Genomic DNA, 19949 nt, shown 5'->3' on the forward strand with positions numbered 1-19949 from the left:
GCTTTCCCACCTCTCCAGTGTTTCTTGAAATATCCAGCTATTTCCAACTGCTGCCAGTTACTTTATGACAAAGCACGTGTAATGCAGGAATCCTGCTGAAACCTTCAGCAAGACACAGCATCACTGTTACCAAACTTTTTGTGATACCTCTTTATTTTTAATAGTTATTTCAACACTGAATTCTTCCTTAAGTCATAGGTTGGATACCTGATCTCCAGAGCACAACATTTATGTTGTGGTTCCTGGTTTGCAATATCCTGTGTGTCTCATTTTACAGTGATGTGCAGAAGTAACACAAACTTCACAGAAGCATAAGCCAGTGTAAGATCACAGACCATAACTAAGAAGTGCACATTACAAAAGCATACCACACTATTTTTGTGAAAGTACCAATAGCTTTCTATGCATTATCTTATTCCTCTCACGTACTGAGTGCTTTTAAAAGAGATGGTAAAACAGCATGAAAATTCTTAACTCCAATTTTCTTTATAGCTTAACTTCTAATAATGTTCTGAGACTGCTAACAGGTACACACAAAAAAGAAAACTAGAAACAAAATAAATGCCCAGGGAAATGAATCTGAAAGCAATATGTTTGAAACGCTAACAGGCATTCATGAAGTTAAAATACCTTAAATCTCACAGACCTCTGCCTTTTGAGCCAAGGGAGCTTTATGCATCATGTAGGCAATTCAGTTGCAGGGCTTACCTCTTTGTTATTGAAGCTACCCAAATGCTTACCAGCTACGCACCAGCCTTACATTAGATGGCATGGCACTGAATTAGGACTGTGTCTGTTGCTATTTTTTGCAAATTACCCAATCATTAATTGAAGATAAAGAGGTGCATTAACAGAACAGTGCACTCTCTTACGCTAATGCGGTTTTCTGCATTTGTTTGTTTAAATTATGAATCCTATTACGTACACTTGCTGTCATAGAATAAGAAATGGGCAGAAATTCTTTGCAAGAGGTTGTAACACAGTTTTCTTTTTTTTTTTCCTAGAGGACACAACCGAATTTTAAAGGCAAACTGTACAGGGAAACTGAACAAAAGCCATGATAGTTCACTGCAGCTCAGCTTAATCCAAATACAAGAGCCATCAGTGAATACCCTGGGTCAGGAGTTTCTTTCATTTACTTTCTCACAGAAGAATATCCTGTGTATTCCAGCATGATGAACCATTAAAGAAACAGACCAACCGGATGTGTGTAGTATAATGTCAGCCCCACATGTTGTTTAAAAACATTAAACACACAAAGCAACATAGATTAGGAGGCAAATCTGTTCAACTTGAGTGCTCAGGTAGACTACAGGAACAAGCGAAACTCAACATTAAAGTCAGAGAGTTCTCCCCAGAGGATCAGATTGCCATGGGTCTAGATCTGTTATCATGACATTGCTGGCAAATGTCATCCTCCATCAGTCATGGTCAGGAAATAAGAGGAACTAGGTGCATGCAAGGTTTTCTGTCTTTTAGACATAGTTGATAGGCTAAACCCACAGCTTTCAAGTCAGCAATGAAGCTTAATTTGAGGAGGGGGGGGTATGGCCTGCTTACATGGAGACTGAACTTTCATTGCCATGAATATTTTCTGTTTGTTGGGGTTTTTTGCTTATTTTTGTCAGTTAATTACAGAGAATAACAATCTGTTCCGAGAAACGGAGACACTAAAGAAAGAAATGTTAACTTGAATTAAGCTTTCATTTAAATTGGACTATCCATTTCACATCAAACCCCTATCTAGACATTCTCATTGTTCTCAGAGGTGTTCTCAAGGGGGTTATATTTAAGATGCCGTAATTCAATTCAAAGTTAACTCCCATTAGCTGTCATGATGGTATCATTACTTGGACAGTTACTACGAAATAAGTGGAGAAAAAAAAGAAGTAAATAACTTCACAATAATGGCCCGTAGGATGTTCTTGCACTGGGGACTTGTGAAAAAATCAGGTTATAACTGCTTCTAACCCTGTGATGTGTTACTTGCTTCAGATGTACTGGGAGTAGAAAGGTCTTCAAGGCTATTAACTCTACCCATCCTTCATCATGTGTGTGTCCACTGCCCTTATCACTGATCACCACTTTCTCCCAGCTCTCTAAAAGGCCTGGTGATGCATTCATACGAGAAGTCTGGTACATGATACAATAATTTTTAACCTGGCTACATCCAAAGTTCATAAAATTGCTACTTATCAGTATTCCTAGTGTCTATCACAACCTCCACAAATGGATTATTCGTCACTTTTTCAGTCCTAAGTGCAAGTAAGAGAGGTTTGTGCTGAGCACCATCTAATGCAGACTTTATATTGGAGTATCACTACTAGCTCTGACATTGACTGGATGCATTCTGCTGTCCTTCAGAATAAAATCTCGTTCACACTGACTTGTCTATATTGAAGTAATTAATTATTTTTCCTTAAAGTCCCCTTGTGTTTTCATACAAGCTATTTTTAAGTTCACTTATTTGGCATCATGGATCATATTAAATAAGTTTTGGAGAAGCAGAATTAATTCCAGTTTCTGGTAAGCTTGTTCAGTTTAGGTACATGTGGGTCAGTTTGTTACTGAGAAAAATTGCATACTACATTTCCTCGTAGCTAGAGGTTATGCATCTTGGTACCTGCAAACTCTGCATTGTTCTGCGTTCATCTTATCTGAACACTTCCCACTTTTTTAAATGCATAGGAGATAGAGAAGAGAACTTCTAGTGTATTATGTGCAGGGGCCCCTGCACAGTCCTGGGTTTGCCTACATCCTCATTCTATTAGTATTGCACCATATTGTTGTCTAATTGGTTTTGCTCTTATTCAAACATCAATGTTTATATTTTATTTTTGTTTCCTTTTTTTTTCATTACCCACAGGTAAACAGCTGGCCTAAAAGGAGGACCACACTGAAACCTTTGTCCTGTTTTCCTGAGGTGTTTTTCATGGTCTTCCTTTATAAATATCCTTTACACTCCTCATCCACTTTTTAAGATCTCAACTTTGGTCTCACCGATGTTCGAAATGCAGTATGCAGCTGTCCTACAAGAAATTCAACAATGGAAAAGCCTCAGACTTTTCAGATCCTTCAGACTTTTCATAGCCTTTCAGCCATCCTTCAGGTCACTCCTCTAACACTGTGTAGCTAGTAAGAGAAAAGTTCTGAAAGACCGTACAAAAAATGCCAGAAAGAAGCAGAAAGTAAAGGTGACTTTTCTCAGTTGACAGAAAAAAACTGTAAGCAATGGTATGGGGAGCAAACATTTCCCTGCTTGTTCCAACTTAGGCCTCCCTACCTTGCTAGACCCTCCCCACATTTACACTGTTAAATCTCCCATTGTGATCTACAGTAGTAATATAGTAGTTACTACAGGTTTCTCACAGTAATGTTGAAAAATATCCATCTCATATGATAAAAACTTTAGCTTAGAGAAGGGACAAAGAAAAGACATGCAAGTTCTCATCACAAGCCTGAGGAATGCTGTTTGCAACTTCTATGTATGAGGAAGCAATGTCATGTGTTGAAATAGCACCCTCCAAACACCATCACTGCCATCCATGACAATAGCTCTGATAGCTAATCTACCATCATCAAACTGGTTATCTACCACCTAGGTAGGTAGGAACAGCAAGCTTCCCTATGGTGATGGTATATGGTCTTCCATGCAGAAAGTGCTTTCATGTTGATGGCATCTGGCTGAAGGTCTGCAAAGCTTTTTTAGAAAGCACCTGTCATCGTAAAGCCCTAGACACTTTATTTTACATAACTACATCATTAGCCACATGACTGAAGAATTTGCAGGCTTGTAAAACTGTAAAGTCAATTAAATGCATTTACCTTTGCAACTCTAGGGACCTGTGCAATACACTGTTCATATTGGCACATTCTGTGATGTTACCAATTTGGGTGGAAAAAAAAAATCAGTTTGAAGACCCTGTGTAGAGATTGAGTACTGATGAGACTCTTCTCACCTTGCTGTCTAAAACATTAGGTCTCTATTTCCAAGCTAAGGTGCTACACTGTTGAAAGCATCACATCTCACAGTACTGGTAAGGCAGAATTCATGGGCCCAAGCAATATCTTTTAATGGAACAACTAATACAGCTGGGAAAAAATACGTAGGATTTGAGGCACATTATCCCTTCTTCATATCTGAAATAGAAGCAGCAAACTTCAAAGCTAATGCAAGTTGAGAACAATTGTTCAGAGTTTAGATATGTTAATCAGACCATTTTATACAGAAAATAGTACTTGTGGAGTACACAAGAGATATTAGTGAGGAGGAGAATGATAAAGAAGTTATCTTGTACGGCAAGAAAAAAAAGAGAGACACATTCAGAAGGGGAGGGGGATCATCTGCAAACCCTCTGTACACAGCAAAAGAAGATAAAAATTGTTCCAAAAAGCAATTTATTTCCTTCTAAGGTAGGTGGGATGAATTACCCTGTAGAAGAGCACGTCATTCTCTCTCTGCTGACTACAGCAAAAGCTTGGGCAATTAGCTGAGAGTGTCACCTAACTTTTGGAGAGAACTGAAGTTACTCCTGACAAATCCCACTCTCAGTAAGCAATGAGGCATAAAGAAGCCACGTGGCAATTGTAACTGTAATTAGTATTGTAAAGTTCTGGATTGCTTTAAAAAGCACTGCCACCATACCTTTAGCTAGTGGTTCCACAGTGATAATCTCGCTGCTGTTGCCTCTTCCCGCAGCAGTCACTGCTACCACCCAGACGCTGTACTGGCGATTCCGGCTCAGGTTGGGAATTCTGTAGGAAAATGAGTCGGGAGAGGCTTCAAACTCGCTGATTACCTGTGGTGGGAGAGACAAATGTTTCCAGACTAAAAAAACCAGTATAAGGAGAAAGTCTACTAAGCTGAGTGCTACAAAGACTGTTACTTCAGGGTACTTTGAATGAGTATCAATTTCTCCAAACAGATGGCAGATGCCAATAAACAGAGCAGACACAATAACCTGTTGCAATCAATTTATATTCAGTGAATTTGGGCCTATATTTTGTTTACAAATTGTTGTTATTCAGATTAGGACTTTTATGTGTCTGTTTATTTTTATGGGGTTGGATAAACAATTTAAGTGAACATATTTGACAAATTTCTACCATCAATAGTTCTGACAAACCAATTTTGTTTTACACAAAAACTTTCCCAGCAGAGGATTCAGTCCTGCATCTGCTGTGAAATCTGGCATTTACTACTCGAGATACGTCTTTGGTCACCTAGAACCGTTGTGCTGGTGTTCCTTATCCCTTGGTTTTGGTGGCTTACTCCTTCAGTAATGGAGTGAATCAAGAAATAAAACTGTATTCTATAATAGACTGTTCAAACTTCCCCTGAGTCTAGTTTTGTTTAATCACTAAATTACTTCCATTCAAAGATTCCCAGCAGAAGGTCATCTCAGCTATTTAGCCACATTAGCAGGGAAGGACAAGCGCCGGAAGAAATGCCAGTTCAGTCTATTCTTGCACTGTCACTCAAGTGTCTCGGCTGTGGGCTGCAGCGAAGCTGACCAGCTGCTAAGCAGTACTCGCTTATCGGTAAAATGTTCTGCAGTCTGCTTGAAGTGACCTGTGCGAGGAAAGATGCGGAGGAATATATAGATTCCTTCAGGGGACGTGGGCTTTGTGCACCTCAGTACCTCCTCCACAGGAAGCTCAGCTCCTTGGTGGAGGAGAAGGGAAACCTCGTCAGCCCTGAGCACAATTACAATGTTCAGCGTAGTCAGTTTTACTTCTGACACAGGCTTTGTGATTCTTGTACATAAAAATAGAGGGGTAATGAACCATTAGAATGAACAATAAAGACTCACTTCCCTGTGCAATACTGAGCATGGTAATGGCTAACTAACACTAGGCTAAAAATAATTAGAACGTTAATGATGTAGAAAAGATTATTTTACTAGGAATCAGCATTAAAAATAATGCATCGGTGTAATTTAAACTTGATTCAGACTGACAGAAGGTGTGCAAGGCATCTCTTTGATATACAAATATCTGCTGGTGGTAAAGGCCAATTTCATCTGATTAGCATTTCAAAAGGCAGGTTGACCTGAAATCATTGGAATATGTAGTCCTTCAAAGTGAATGCCAAATAAATACAGGATGTTTCTGAGATATCATTAAACCCCTCTCCAGTGTGAACTGGCAGCCAGTTTCAGCTACTGAATGGGTCATTGTATTTGTCTATTCTTGAGCTGGCATGTCCTATAGCCAGGGGAAGAGGGGAGTTCATCTCATCTCACTTTTGAAATCTAGAGTGAAGAGATCTGTATCTAAGCCAGTCACCTTGACTCCCTTCAGAGACCATGCAAAGAAAAGGTAACTTCTAAGGCAAGGTTCTTCTGGCCTATTTGAGACACATACATTGCAGTGGGATGAATCACACCCTTGACATACCTATGTTTCCCCACCAACTATGGAAGTGTCCAAATAACTAGCCCAGGTATAGTTGTCTGCTCTGAAGGTATCTGAAGTTAATGTGCTGGTTAACTAAAATACTTAACTCCCTGGCTTTTATACAAATATGTGCCTCTATTTCCTTCTACAAGAATACATCCTGTTTCCTCCATGGAGACTAACTTTTCCAGGGAGACTGGTTTGCTCCAGCTAACAGTTATCTAGGCTCAACACAAGCCCAAATAGGGACCTTGTCATACTTTCTAGCCAATCTCATTGTTCCTGCCAAAATGCCAAGTCAGTTTGTCCCATTTAGCATGCATTTGCCTAGGTTTCCACTTCTGATATGAAGAGGTCAGTGCAGGCAGACATTTCTATTATTATGTGAAATATTACAGCAGGTTTTGAGAACCATCTGTCCTGACATTTACACAAGAATATTGGGCAAATGCCCATAGCTTGACAGGCTGGATCTTTGTGAGGTCATACATAAAAATTAATGTATTGATCATGGCACAGGAGGCTGAATTTTAATATTCATGAGGCAGCATTTCCTAGGGTTAATTTGAAAGTCAAACAGGCTAGGCTGTCTCTGGCACTTAGGCTTCACTCATTAATGCAGCTATCTAGCACAGGCTACTTCTAAACCACCTATTAACATGGGCCATGGATACAGCATTTAGGAAGAGCTAACCATTACACACTTCCTTATTGCTAAACTTTCATTCCAGCAAGAACCAGTCTGGTTAAATTTATGCTGGTTTTTTCCATGACTCTCATGGTTGATGAAAGGGACATATGGCTGCCTTTGGAAGCCACTCCTAATACTTCAGATCTCCTGCTTGAAATGCCTTGCTGTTCTGCTCCCCTCTGTAATGACAGAGACTAGGACAGTCAGACAGACATACACCCTGTATACAATTGCTAAACACAGCTCAGAGAAATCTGGTTTGAGATTTTATGTTTGAGATAAGGTGAATGGCTAAGCAGAAAAGGAAAACCTCAGCCTTGAAGCTATAGCACTGGCATTAAGTGCTCCTGCTCTGGGGACCGAAGTTAAAGACAAAACTGAAAAAACAAACAACCCTCCAAAATTCCCCTGATTGCAATGTGGTCAGCTAGAAGAGCAGGCAAAATTGTCTCAAAACTTAGGAGTTCTCTCCCCCTGGGACTCCAAAGATGGAATAATCACAGAATTAGCTTCCCTAATGCTTTTTAAAATGCCTTGTCTTCAATTCCTTTCTTTCGCCCATAGAGAACCAGCATCATTCACACATTTGCAACTGTGGCTATTCCAAATATAAATTCAATTATTCATGGAATGTATTTATTAATTGAGTCTGGTAAACATATCTTCACTAAATAAATGATTCTTATTTTCTTAAAACAATATGCTATAGCAAAATATTTTGGTTTCCAACTGGTTAACATACACCTTCTGTTTCCTCAGCTAACATTCCCTTTTAAACACTTGGGGATGCTCCAGTGACAAAAAATCAATTTTACTTTTAACTTTTGCCTGTCATTTCAATTAGACTAACATGCCAGAGACTTTCATTACACAAGACAAAAAAAGGGAGCTTTGTCAGCAAAGAGAAGATTAAACAATTGAAATAAGAAATATTTTAAAGGAATGTCACCTTGTCACATATTGGTCTTTGCATGTACCAGTATGAAACATATACTGCTGTTTTACCCCAAAAGCAGTAACATGCTCGCTCAAGGGATTTTTTTTTCTAACTAGTTTTTTTTTTAATTCATCTTATAGATGATGGGTTAATTTTTCTTCTGTCTTTATCTCACTGTCTAAGAAGCACAGACAGGGTCAAGTCTCTAAAAAGCCAGCAAGGGCTGTGAAGAATAAAATGAAATCAAAGTCCTTTATCAGGGCACAGTCAATGTACTTCCCAAACCAGGCAGCAGCAAGAGATGCTGAGGAATAGCTACTGCAGGGAGCATCATTTTCCTCTGATGCAACTTGAGCTCTATTGATGTACGTTGCTTTGTACGCTTTGAAGCAGTATGCCATCTCCTGGCATTTCTGACTCCTTTAGAAAGCAATTAGATAGGTAATGTGCATAAATTCTGAACCCTTTGGCTGTTTTTTTGTTTTGTTTGTTTGTTGCGTTTTTTAACCCAGCCTGGGAAAACTTCAAAAGGGCGCTTTAGAAGAAAAATACATTTGTAATAGTTTTCCAAGCAATCAGGAAGATTCCCAAGCAGGGAGGTAAGGTAACAGGTTGCATTTACTGTGCACTAGAAGATTATTCAGTCAAAGCAAGCCTGCACCTTGCCTACAACTGCATGTACACAACTTCTCATGTAAGATAGGTGCACTGAAGACCTCTATCTCTTTGTTCTCTGAAAGTTGTGAGGAAACTTGGAGGTGAACTGAGAAAGCCATATGGAGACTTTAAGGGCAAGAGTGAAAAGCAAGAAACATCCCCCAGGTTTGTGGTGTGTGTTGTGAAGTAAGAGCACATACAAGTTGGCTACCTGTATATTGGCTGCCTCATCTTGAAAATTAAAAATACATATATATACTACCTAGAGTGGTATGTGTGTTTTCACTATAAATTTAGGTATAAAATATGGCCATAGCATCATCTAAAAACAGAGCTGGAAGGACCCTGCGAGTTCACCCAAGTCTATCCTTCTCCTTTAAACCAGGTTTAACTATATCTGCACAATTTCAGACAGATGTTTGTCCAACTTGATTTTGAAGATTTACGTAAATTGAACTTTTGCAACACCCTAGGCTGCAAGACCTATTCCATTGCTTAACTAATCTTACTATTAGAAAACTTTATTGAAGTCTAGCTTGAGTTTCCTGCTGCAGTTTAAGCCCATAGCTTCTTTTCCAGTCTATTAGGAACATGGAGAATAGATTATTACCTTCATTTTTGCACCAGTCTTTAATCTACATGAAGTTTTATCATTCCTTTCCCCACCAGTACCCTTATCTTTTTACAACTTAATAACCCCGATGCTTTCAACATTGCCCAGAAATCACATTTTCTCTAACAGTTTCTCTAATAATATCTGCTGTTATCCTTCGGACTCTCTAACGTTGATCCATAGCCTTCTTGAGTACAGTTTCCAAACTTGTATTCAACAATCCCAGGGTATGGCATTTGGCTTTTCACAACAGGATTATAAAGGTAGCTAATGTTCATCTTGGGATGCACAATAACCTCAAAATCCTCTTCTGAAGAATCTAGCCAATTGCTCTCTGCCCAGTACTTTTGTAGTTGGTTATTCATAGTACCCATTTTCTTGCACTTACCCATACTAAATTTTATCTAACTTTTTCCAGACCAATTTCCCAGTTCATCAAGATCTGTCTGAATTCTACTTCTGTCTCCAGTGTACTTGCAATCCATCCCAGCCTTTTATCTCCTGCAAATTTAATAGGCACTCTCGCTATTTCATTATCCAGGTCACTAATGGAGCCACTGAACAAAAGTGGACTCAGGAGAGATACCTATGCTGCTCCCTCCTGCCCACAACAACAAACCACTGGTTTCATAGCCTTCCACAGAACAGCAATCAGTTTTGTACCTAGCCTGAGCTGTCTCAGTGAAACCATGTTTGCCTAGCTAGCTTTCTCTCAATAAACATGCATCCTCTGGGCTTATCCCCACTGCTAAACGGGAGAGAGCCAGGGAGTGTGTTGAGGACTCCACCCCAAAGATCCACACCGCTTTTTAACTCAATCTCTAGCTCAGTTTTGTACTACTCTAAATAGCTCTCTTCAAAACAAATCTGCTTTAGAGGGGCTAGTGCTAAGCAGTGTAGACAGACATCAGTCCATGTTTTTAGTTCTATGTTTTTAGTTCCATGTTTTTCATTCTAGTTTGTAGAACTAAGTTTTTAGTTCTACAAGGTCAAAACACAAAGATATCCATCTTTTTGCACAATAGCATCACAGAATTGTTTACCCTTCTGTATCTCAGGCCTTCATTGCTCCTGGAAATGATGTTTTAGAGTCTCTCAGACTGACAAGTTATCAAGTAATGGGGGCTACAAGAAGTTGTTTCTACCTGGAAGCAAACTGGATTAATATGAAATCAATACATTACTGCATTTATAGAGAATGAACTTCAAGTCCTGCATTACTGAACAGAGTAGACAGACCACTGATGTGCCCTTTCAGTGAACTCCCTAAAGATGTGAAACTGTGCCTGAGGTTATGGACTAGTACTTTTCTCCAGGCCTGCTGGCTTTTGCCTTGCTTCCTTTCACAGATGGACAGACTGTCAGATCTGCAAATAACCACCAATCCTGGACCACAGTTTTCAGTAAGACTCTGGATACCACTTTGGTCATATAACAGCTTCTGTTCAGGTCTTGCTATTTTGGCTCATGTTTTGAAACATGGCATCTGTTTTTCACTCAGCATTATTGAAGATAACTGTTGTAAACAGAAGCTGTGCACAAAACAGAATACAGCTTCCATACAACATTTTATCTTTTTTTTTCTTCCTTAAATGCAGAACTGAAATGTTAGAAAGTGCAAGATGGAAATTTTGGAAACAACAAAAGCAGCTCCCTGCCTTCCCACCTTCAGGAATATCTTGCAAACCCATTTCCAGGAATTACGCCTGGAAGACACCCTGCTGCCTGGACTTCCAGGTAGCCCATGTAGTCAAGGAGTCTGTTGCTTGGGAGCCACCAAGGTATACCACCTGCTTTCCCCTTTGCAGCAACTCACAGAGTCCATCAGCCTCCTGGGGGTCATGATCAGGGAAGCAGCATGTGGTGTCAGAGGCTAGTGACCACAGGAAGGTCAGGAGACCACCTTCTGCACTGCCAGGAGTTCTGCTGCCTCCTTTGGTGGCCTCAAGAAATCACCAGGTTTGTTCGGAGCATTTCAGTCAACTCACAAATTGTATGACACCATCTGGTCTCAAGTGCTCTGTCCCCTATATGATACAGAAGGGAATGGGACCAATTCAAACCTGCTGAAATACACTGCAACTGACACCAAGGACTTATTGTTACACTATATTGATACACCTGTATGCGAGACTAGGTAGTGAGACAAGACCAGAGTTTTATGAAAAAATCAATAACAAATTTGTTTTAGTAGGGCTTTGCAAGGAGACCTTTTAAAAATCGTAGAAAACAGCACATCATCAGACTTAATTTATACTCTGCCACATCTCTCCTGAGGTCTGCTCTATGACAAAAATGTAAAGTTGACAAAGCAATTAAAAGGATGAATGTACTATGTTTGGGAGCTGGTAACAAAGCCGTGAAATAACTATGAAAAAGCTGTAAACAGGACGTGGTATATTAAAAAAGACTTTTTTAAAATACCATTCAAAATAAGTTTTCAAAATAACGCAAAAATTATACACTAGTTCTTTGCCATATAAAGGCCAAGAATTAATAAACATAAATATCTTCATGCTGTAAAAAGTACTGTATAGACACAGCGATAAATACTGCTTGTAGTACACAAATCAATGAATATATATTTTAAATTCAACCTTACAGATTCTGCTGACTCTAAATAAGCTTCTGTTCAACAGTAACTTTATCTATGTAGCCAACTTCTGCGAGCTACCTCTCCCCTCTTTTAAAGAGACTTTCAGCATCCCTTTAATCACTGAAGCCTCTACAGTGTGTAACAACAAATCACTTCTGGCTTATAATTGCTTTTGCTCTTTTTTCCATGCCTTTTGTTCAAGTCTTTAAACTAGAGAGAAACCAGGGGTCAGAAAGTATGATGCAAAGCCGCCTCACATTGAGTTAGAATTTGGACAGATCCTATGCAAAAACAAGACAAGACTTGTGTCTGCCTGAAAGAATTGTGTGGAAAATACCTGGATGCTGGGAATTTATGTCAGGTAATTCTGGTTCTTTAAAGATCTAGTTTAAAATAATTGTACATACTTTCATATCATCTAGTTTAAGATGCATATCATCTGGTTTAAGATAACCATGTATACTTTCTCTAGATAAACGAAGAGAAGGGAAGCTTTCAAAAGAAGATTAATCCAGCTTCTCCCAGACATCTAGCTTCTTTCCTTTAATGAAAGGAAAGCCTCAATGACCCCAGAATCAGCATAGGTACCTCTCTTCAAGATGTCTGAAGTCAGGTGAACTGAATCTCACCTTGAGTCTACAAGTTACAGAGATAGAGCAGAGATGACTCGCTTCTTTCACAGGGCAACCCCCAGAGTCTCCTGTCCATGCTTTTGATAGGATATCAGTAATACATTGCAAAGAATATCCTCCAGGTGTTTTCTGGAAGATTCTGCATGTGTTTGTATTGGGGAATGTAGCTCAAACATATAGGACTTCATAAGAAACCAGGATATTTGGCCTAAGTGTTTTTCACTGAGACCTTTTGAAAACTATGTGACCAGAATTGGGAGGCTGCAGTCTATGCATTTGTAGAAGAGAGGAAGGAAACCTGGAGAAAGAGTCTGACTCATGTCACTTTTTCTACTGAACAGAAAAAAACCCACTGTAACACACCCTCACTGGAGAATCTGACTATAGTTTTTTCCCTCAATATGGCGCTCTACATATTGACAGAAAAAGGTGCATATAGATGTGAGAAACAGATGAATAGTCTAGTCGCTACTACTGCTGCTGCTGCTGGTTATCCTATCACAGGACTGAGCAGACAGAATGTACATGGAAACGGTGTCTTGTGCAGACATCATACCCTGTTGTTTAATTTGACAGCAGGTTAAACCATGTAAGGTTTTTTTCTCTTAGTGGGTTTAAACCAAAACCAAAAAATGAAACAAATATAAGAGTCTAACAGGCTTAAGAGTATGTTTCTCACAGAAAAATAAGTATACCAAAAAGATCAGTAACCGTCTGCCCCAAAGAGTCCCAGATGCTGGTCAGTTTCAAGTAAATTGACTTGGATTTTAGCCAAATATAAGTTCCTTTCCTTCTTCTCCATCATTACTTCACATCTGTCATCTCCCCCATCTTCCAACTGTTTCACAGAAATATTTCCAGGCCAAGATGAGTCTTTGCTGGGCTTTCAGCTTTTGTATCTTTCTAAATCTTTTGGAGAAGTCCAGAATTGTAGATTAGAGATTTCAAAGATTCTTTCAGACACAGGTCACTGCCAGGTACCTGGGGCTGACTGTAGGGTTTGCACTATGAGATAACTCCTATTCATCACCCCTATTTCAGCACTGGGGTCTGCTACGTGTTCTGGTTTGTCATCCAGCTAATCCAGCTAATACTCTTATCATGACAGCATCATCTGGGATCTTTGCAGCAACATTCTCACTCCATTCATCTGGTTCAACAGCATCTTGCTCTGGAATTTCTTCTCCTTCCAGTCCTCAGGCTTCTGGTCGTTTGGGACCTCAGTCTAGGTGGGTTTAAGGGAGAAATAGTATCTCTTAGCAGAATCCCACAACTAGCAACAGTTTGATCAACTAACATTTCAAAACTATTGCCAGGATTCAAGACCAGAGACTAAACTGGTTCTTCTTATCAGAAAAGTAGGCTTTTAAATTTGTACCTGGATGCTTTGCAAGCTTCTTGTCATATTTGCCAGTCTTTGGGTACTTGTGGGTACTCGAAAATGAAATACAACCTGAAGTCTTCCTCAAATAAAGTTTTACTGTGGAGTTGATCACAGTTTGGTTCAGAGGCTTTGGGGAGCATCTTCACAGAGGTACCAGTGCTCCATGGAAATTCCATTCATACTGTACAGTAAGAGCTTTGGTGTCAAACAGAAAAAGCTTCAAAAGTCTGTCAGAGATATGACTACTGAGCACTCAGAAAACTAAGATGGATATGAAGCATTTAATCAAAGGCAAGGGAATTCACATTTAAGAATCACAATCCCTCCTGTAATGTGCTGAAAAATTATGGGTTTGGTATTAACAACATGTTTATTGAACGTCATGCCCAAGAGAACGCAGAAATAACTTTGTGCAGTACAGATAGTTTTTCAGAAGAAAGCAGTAATGATTACAGTTTGGGTAATGCAGCTTTTCTGATGGAGAACCCATACACTGCACACACACATAGAGCTAAACAGATATACACACCTTTGCAAGATGGAGAACATTGTCAACTATGGAGAAGCCAGTCCACTCTGGTTAGACAGCAACATGCTGCATCAGTGAAAACATCCCCCCAGAGCAGCAGACACCTGTGCCACACTTCCCTTCGCTGTGGGGGTGGTGTGGGCAGCAGGAGCATGTGGCAATAACAGTGCTCACAAGCTAACTGATGAGTGCTTGGATAGGGAAAGCTTGAGTGGGCTCATAGTCTTACAAGAAGGGACCCATTTGGGAGTGGTGGAAGCCAGAACGTTGCTGACTGGTAGAGCCATTGCCACATCAGTAATCACAGAAGGTATGCAGAGAGGCCCAGCAACTCTGCTCAAGACTGCATGTGGTGATGAGAACCTGAGTCACACAACACAAAGAAGGAAGGACAGCAGGAGAACATGCTCAAACAGGTAGTGGGAGGTGGCAGTCAGGATATTAGAAGGCTGGACGTTGTGACTTCTGACAACAGGAAAAAGAGTCCTGCTCCACTTGCAGATCTGCAAATTGAGAATACGTATAATGCCCTGGGCACTGGTGAGATGAACAAGACACATCAGAGGATTCATCAGAGCCATCTGAGCCTTAACCTAGTGTCTGCACAAAAGGAACAAGGCATGTGATTGATAGTTACTGGAGGCTCCCTCCTGCAGGGGATGGAGGCACCAATCTGCCAACCTGATCTAGTATCTTGGGAACTTTTTGCTTGGCAGGCTTTAAGATCTGAGATGTGTAGAGATATTGCCAAGGCTCATCCAGCCCTTGGACTATTTTCCCTTGCTGCTTTTCCATGTGGGCACCAACACTGGCAGGGCCAATGTGAACCACATCAAGAGTCACAACAGAGTTCAGGAGATGACAGTGAAGAGCAGGAGGGCCCAGGTGGTGTCTCCTCAAACCTTCTGATGAGGGAGAAGGCTCGAGCAGAAGTGAGTCAATTGGCATTGCAGGGTTGGTCTAGCAAGGCTTTGTCTTCTATGACTGTAGGACCTCGAGGAATGAGAGCTACTGAGCAGAGATGGGATATATCCGGCAAAGTGCAGCAAGAGCACCTTTGCAAAAAGGCTCGCTAACCTAGTGATGAGGGCTTTAAACTAAGTGTGGTTGGGGAGAGCTACCATAATAGAGAAGCAAAGGCACAAAGGGGCAAAGCAGATGTGTCTAGGAGACAACATTATAGAAAAGGATCTCACTTTTCCCCTCTAAGGGCAGCACAACGTAGGATCCATCTCAAATGCCTGTACACCAATGCATGTAGCTTAGAGAACAGTAACTGGAAGTCTATGTGTAGTTGCAGAGCTACTGCCTCATTGGGATTGTGGTGTCGTGGTAGGACAGCACTCATGACTGGTGTTTTGCAATGGAGGGATGCAGTCTCTTCAAGAAAGATGTGTAGGAATGTATGAAGGAGGGCTTGCGCTTTGTGTAAGGGAGTTTCCTGAATGCATGTGACAAGCAGGTGACAAGCCAGTAGAGAGCTTGTCGGTAAGGATGAGAGGACAGACCAGTACTCATAGTGTTGTAGTAGGTGTCTGCTACAGACCTCCTCATCAAGAGGAGGAGGCAGATGAAGCTGTCTTTAAGCAGCTGAAGAAAGCCTCACAAGCGCGCATCTTGGTACTCATGGGTGACTTTTACCACATTGACAACTGCTGGAAGTGCAATAAGACTGGAAGCAAGCAACCTAGGAGATTTCTGGAGAGTTCTGAAGACCATTTCTTGATGGAGGTGATCAATGAACTATGGACTAGTGGAAATGCTCTGTTGAACCTGTTGCCCACAAACAAGGAAAAACTGGCTGAAGCTGTGAACGTCTATGACAACTTTGGCTGTTGTGACCATAAGACTGGAGTTCAAGATCCTGAGAGGAGTGATCCCAAGGGAAACTGTGCCGAAGGGCAAAGGAGATCAGGACAGCTGGCTTATCTTCAAGGACAACCTCCTCAGAGCACAAGAATGGTCTTTGCAATGTATGGAAAGTTGAGCAAGCGTGACAGAAGGCCAGCATGGATGAACATGTAGATCCAGACTGAACTCAAACACAATTTTTTTTTGTGGAGGACAAAAGCAAGAAGGGTTTCTTTAAGTACATCAGCAGCAAAAAGAAGGCTGTGGGAAGTTTGGGCCCATTGCTCAATGAGGCTGGGTATTTCGTGAAAAGGAATTTGGAAAGAGCTAATGTACTAAATGCCTTTTTTGCCTCAGTTTTCACTGATAAGGTTTGCCCTCAGGCCTCCAGGTCTCTGAACCTTCTTGAAGAGTATTTGGGAGTGAAGCTGTACTCGCAGTAGAGGGAGACTGAATTAGGGAGCACTCAAGAATCACTTAACTAGACATACAGAAATCCATTGTACTAGATAGGATACATCTGAGGGTGCTGAAGGAGGTGTCTGATGTCATTGTGAGGCTACTCTTGGTTGTATTTGAAAGGCGATGACAATCAGGGGAGGCTTCTGATCACTGGAAAAAGCCAAATGCCACACTCATCTTCAAAAAGGGCAAGAAGGAGGATCTAGGTAACTACAGGCTGGCCAACCTAGTCTCAATAATATGAGATGGTTATTGAGCAAATCCTACTAGATGCCATTTTTAAACAGATGAAGGAGAGGAAGAAACAGTTGACATGGATTTACCAAAGGTAAATCATGCTTGACCAACCCCATTGCTTTCTATGACAAGGTGACTGGCATTGTGGACAAGGGGAGGGTGGTGGATGTTGTTTACCTCAGCTTTAGAAAAGCCCTTGACCCAGTCTTCCACAATCTCGTTATCACCAGATTGGTGAAATATGGGCTGAATAAGTGAAGAATAAAATGGATGGAAAATTGTCTGCACTGCTGGGCTCAGACTTGTGATCAGTGGTGCAAAGTTCAGCTGCAAGCCAATAATAGTATAATAGTATCCCTCGGGGATCATTTTCTGGGACCAATACTGTTTCATGTCTTCATTAATGACCTGAGAGACAGAACAGGAGTGCACTGTCACCAAGCTTGTGAATGGCGTGAAATTGGGCGTAACAGTTTACATGCTGGAGAGCAGGTCTGTTGTTCAGTGGTGTCCTGGTTTTGGCTGGGATAGAGTTAATTTTCTCTCTAGTAGCTGCTATAGCGCTGTGTTTTGGATTTAGTATGAGAATAATGTTGATAACACACCGATGTTTGAGTTGTTGCTAAGTAGTGCTTACACTGGTCAAGGCCTTTTCAGCTTCCCATGTGCTGCCAGGTGCACAAGAAGCTGGGAGGGGGCACAGCCAGGACAGCTGACCCAAACTGGCCAAAGGGTTATTCCATACCATATGACGTCATGCTCAGTATATAAAATGGTGGGAGTTGGCTGGGGGGAAGCGATTGCTGCTCGGGGATGGGCGGGGCATCGGTCGGTGGGTGGTGAGCGGTTGCATCACTTGTTTTTCTTGGGTTTTGTTCCTCTCTCTCTCTCTCTCTTGTTGTTTTCCTTTTCATTATAATTTTTTTTTTCCAGTTATTAAAGTCTTCTTATCTCAACCCATGAGTTTCTTTCTTTTGTTCTTCAGATTCTCTCCCCCATTCCACTGGGGGGGGCAGGGTGAGCAAGCGGCTGCATGGTGCCTGGTTGCCAACTGGGGCTGAACCACAACAGTCCTTTTTGGCGCCCAACGTGGGGCTCGAAGGGTTTGAGATAATAACAGACTAACCAGAGCATATTAAGGAATTTATATCTGTCAGCAGTTGCAGGTCACGATATTGATTCATCTGTCCTCAATATTAGTTTATCTGATCTGCAGCATGCTCATTTTTTTGCTGCACATGTTAAAGATTGGTGTTGGTTTTTGCAATTTGCTGTGCTCTGCAGTGATTAGTGATGTTTTGCCTGGGAGATTTGTTATTAAAACACTGTCCTTGAACTCAATCTGGTATTTGAGCTTTGTAAGGAAGCCATTACTGTACTTTGGGTAACACCTCATGGAGACACTTGGCAATTGTAGTTCTTCCTCTGAGAAATTTTTTATGGAGGAAATACAGAATGGCACCTTCTCTACCTTCTTCTATGATGTTTCCTCCTTCATTACAATAACTTTTCCGTATCTTGAACATCCTTGGATAGTTAAGATACTTCTATTGTTATTTCTTGAGAATATTGTTGCGGTTTTGTCCAAGGTTAATAAGCAATTTAAGAATATAATCCAGAGATTTGCCCCAAGGCTGGATAGTTATGAGTGGCAGGGTGTGTGGGATAGTATGGGCAAGTATCTAGGATGGTAGTCACCTCCAGTGTTTTGGAAATTCACCCCTGAACAAGTGCAGAATCCTGAAAAATTAGTAGAATATTTGGGAAAAAGTATACTGTCACCCTGGCAATTCTAGGGAGACACAAATCACTGCAATGTGCTGGGGCCCGGCCCATGCCTACCGACCTCTGTTCAACACCATTCAGTACCCTCAAGGGGAAGAGAAGGTCTCTGGATCTGACGACAAAACAACAGGCACTGTGGCTACTCCAACTCCCGCAACAGGCACTGCAGCTACTCCAACCCCCATGGCAGGCACTGCAGCTGAACCAGAGAACCAACCTGTGCTGGTATCTGCTGCCCCTATACACAAGAAGAAATGGGTGGTGGGACATTCAAACACTGGGATACACATTTAGCAAAAGCCTCCTGGTTAGTCAACGCTAGGGGATCTGCTAATCGAGCTGGCCCTGCCCAATCAAAATGTTTACGTACTGTAGAGGGGGATAAGTCCCTGTAGTGCACATAAAAAATATGCTAGGGAAGACAGTGTGGGTTATTCCTGCCTCGGGCAAAGGAAAACCCATTCATGGGATTGCTTTTGCTCAGGGACCTGGGTGTACTTGATGGGTGATGCAGGACGATGGGCAAGTCCGATGTGTACCTCAAGGGGATTTGATTTTGGGTGAAAATAGCCAATGAACTGAATGGCATGATGCTAATTGCTATATAATACTGTATGTCATCACTTTTATGGTTGCTATATGCCATATCAATGGTATTACAGAAAGAATCACCCAGATTAATGAAGAATGAACTTTGATGAAACCAAGCAAAGTGCAGCAATGATAGAACCAGACAAGCACAGCGGTGATGGAACCAGAACTGGCTTCAGCATGCAACAATCCAACACTACACACCATCTCTCCTGCCCTGAAAGACTGCTATGACGGATGGAGCCCAAAGTCATGGACTAAATGAACTCAACAGACATTTTAGAGGGATGGCACATCCACCAAGGGAATGACATCTATGCGTATACATCAAAAGACAGGAAAGGTGGTGGTGATTAGTTGGGATGTATTGGAAAGGGTAGGATCTGGGCATGACGTAGATGGTATAGAATAAGGGGTGGATACTGGTTTTGGCTGGGATAGAGTTAATTTTCTTTCTAGTAGCTGCTGTAGTGCTGTGTTTTGTATTTAGTATGAGAATAATATTGATAGCACACTGATGTTTTAGTTGTTGCTAAGTAGTGCTTTCACTAGTCAAGGACTTTCAGTTTCTCATGCTCTGCCAGG

General features: G+C 41.1%; 1 protein-coding gene across 2 annotated transcripts in view; it reads right to left on the reverse strand.

Annotated features, from left to right (window-relative positions):
- DSCAM (DS cell adhesion molecule) overlaps positions 1-19949 on the reverse strand; it is a 401510-nt gene that overhangs the window by 57941 nt on the left and 323620 nt on the right. For both annotated transcript variants that reach the window (XM_075518956.1, XM_075518964.1), the window contains exon 19: positions 4646-4799. In XM_075518956.1, coding sequence (XP_075375071.1) covers positions 4646-4799 — 154 coding nt within the window. The remainder of the gene's footprint in view (positions 1-4645; positions 4800-19949) is intronic.

Source organism: Mycteria americana, chromosome 1 (genome assembly GCF_035582795.1).
Source record: "Mycteria americana isolate JAX WOST 10 ecotype Jacksonville Zoo and Gardens chromosome 1, USCA_MyAme_1.0, whole genome shotgun sequence".
Classification (NCBI taxonomy): Eukaryota; Metazoa; Chordata; class Aves; order Ciconiiformes; family Ciconiidae; genus Mycteria; species Mycteria americana.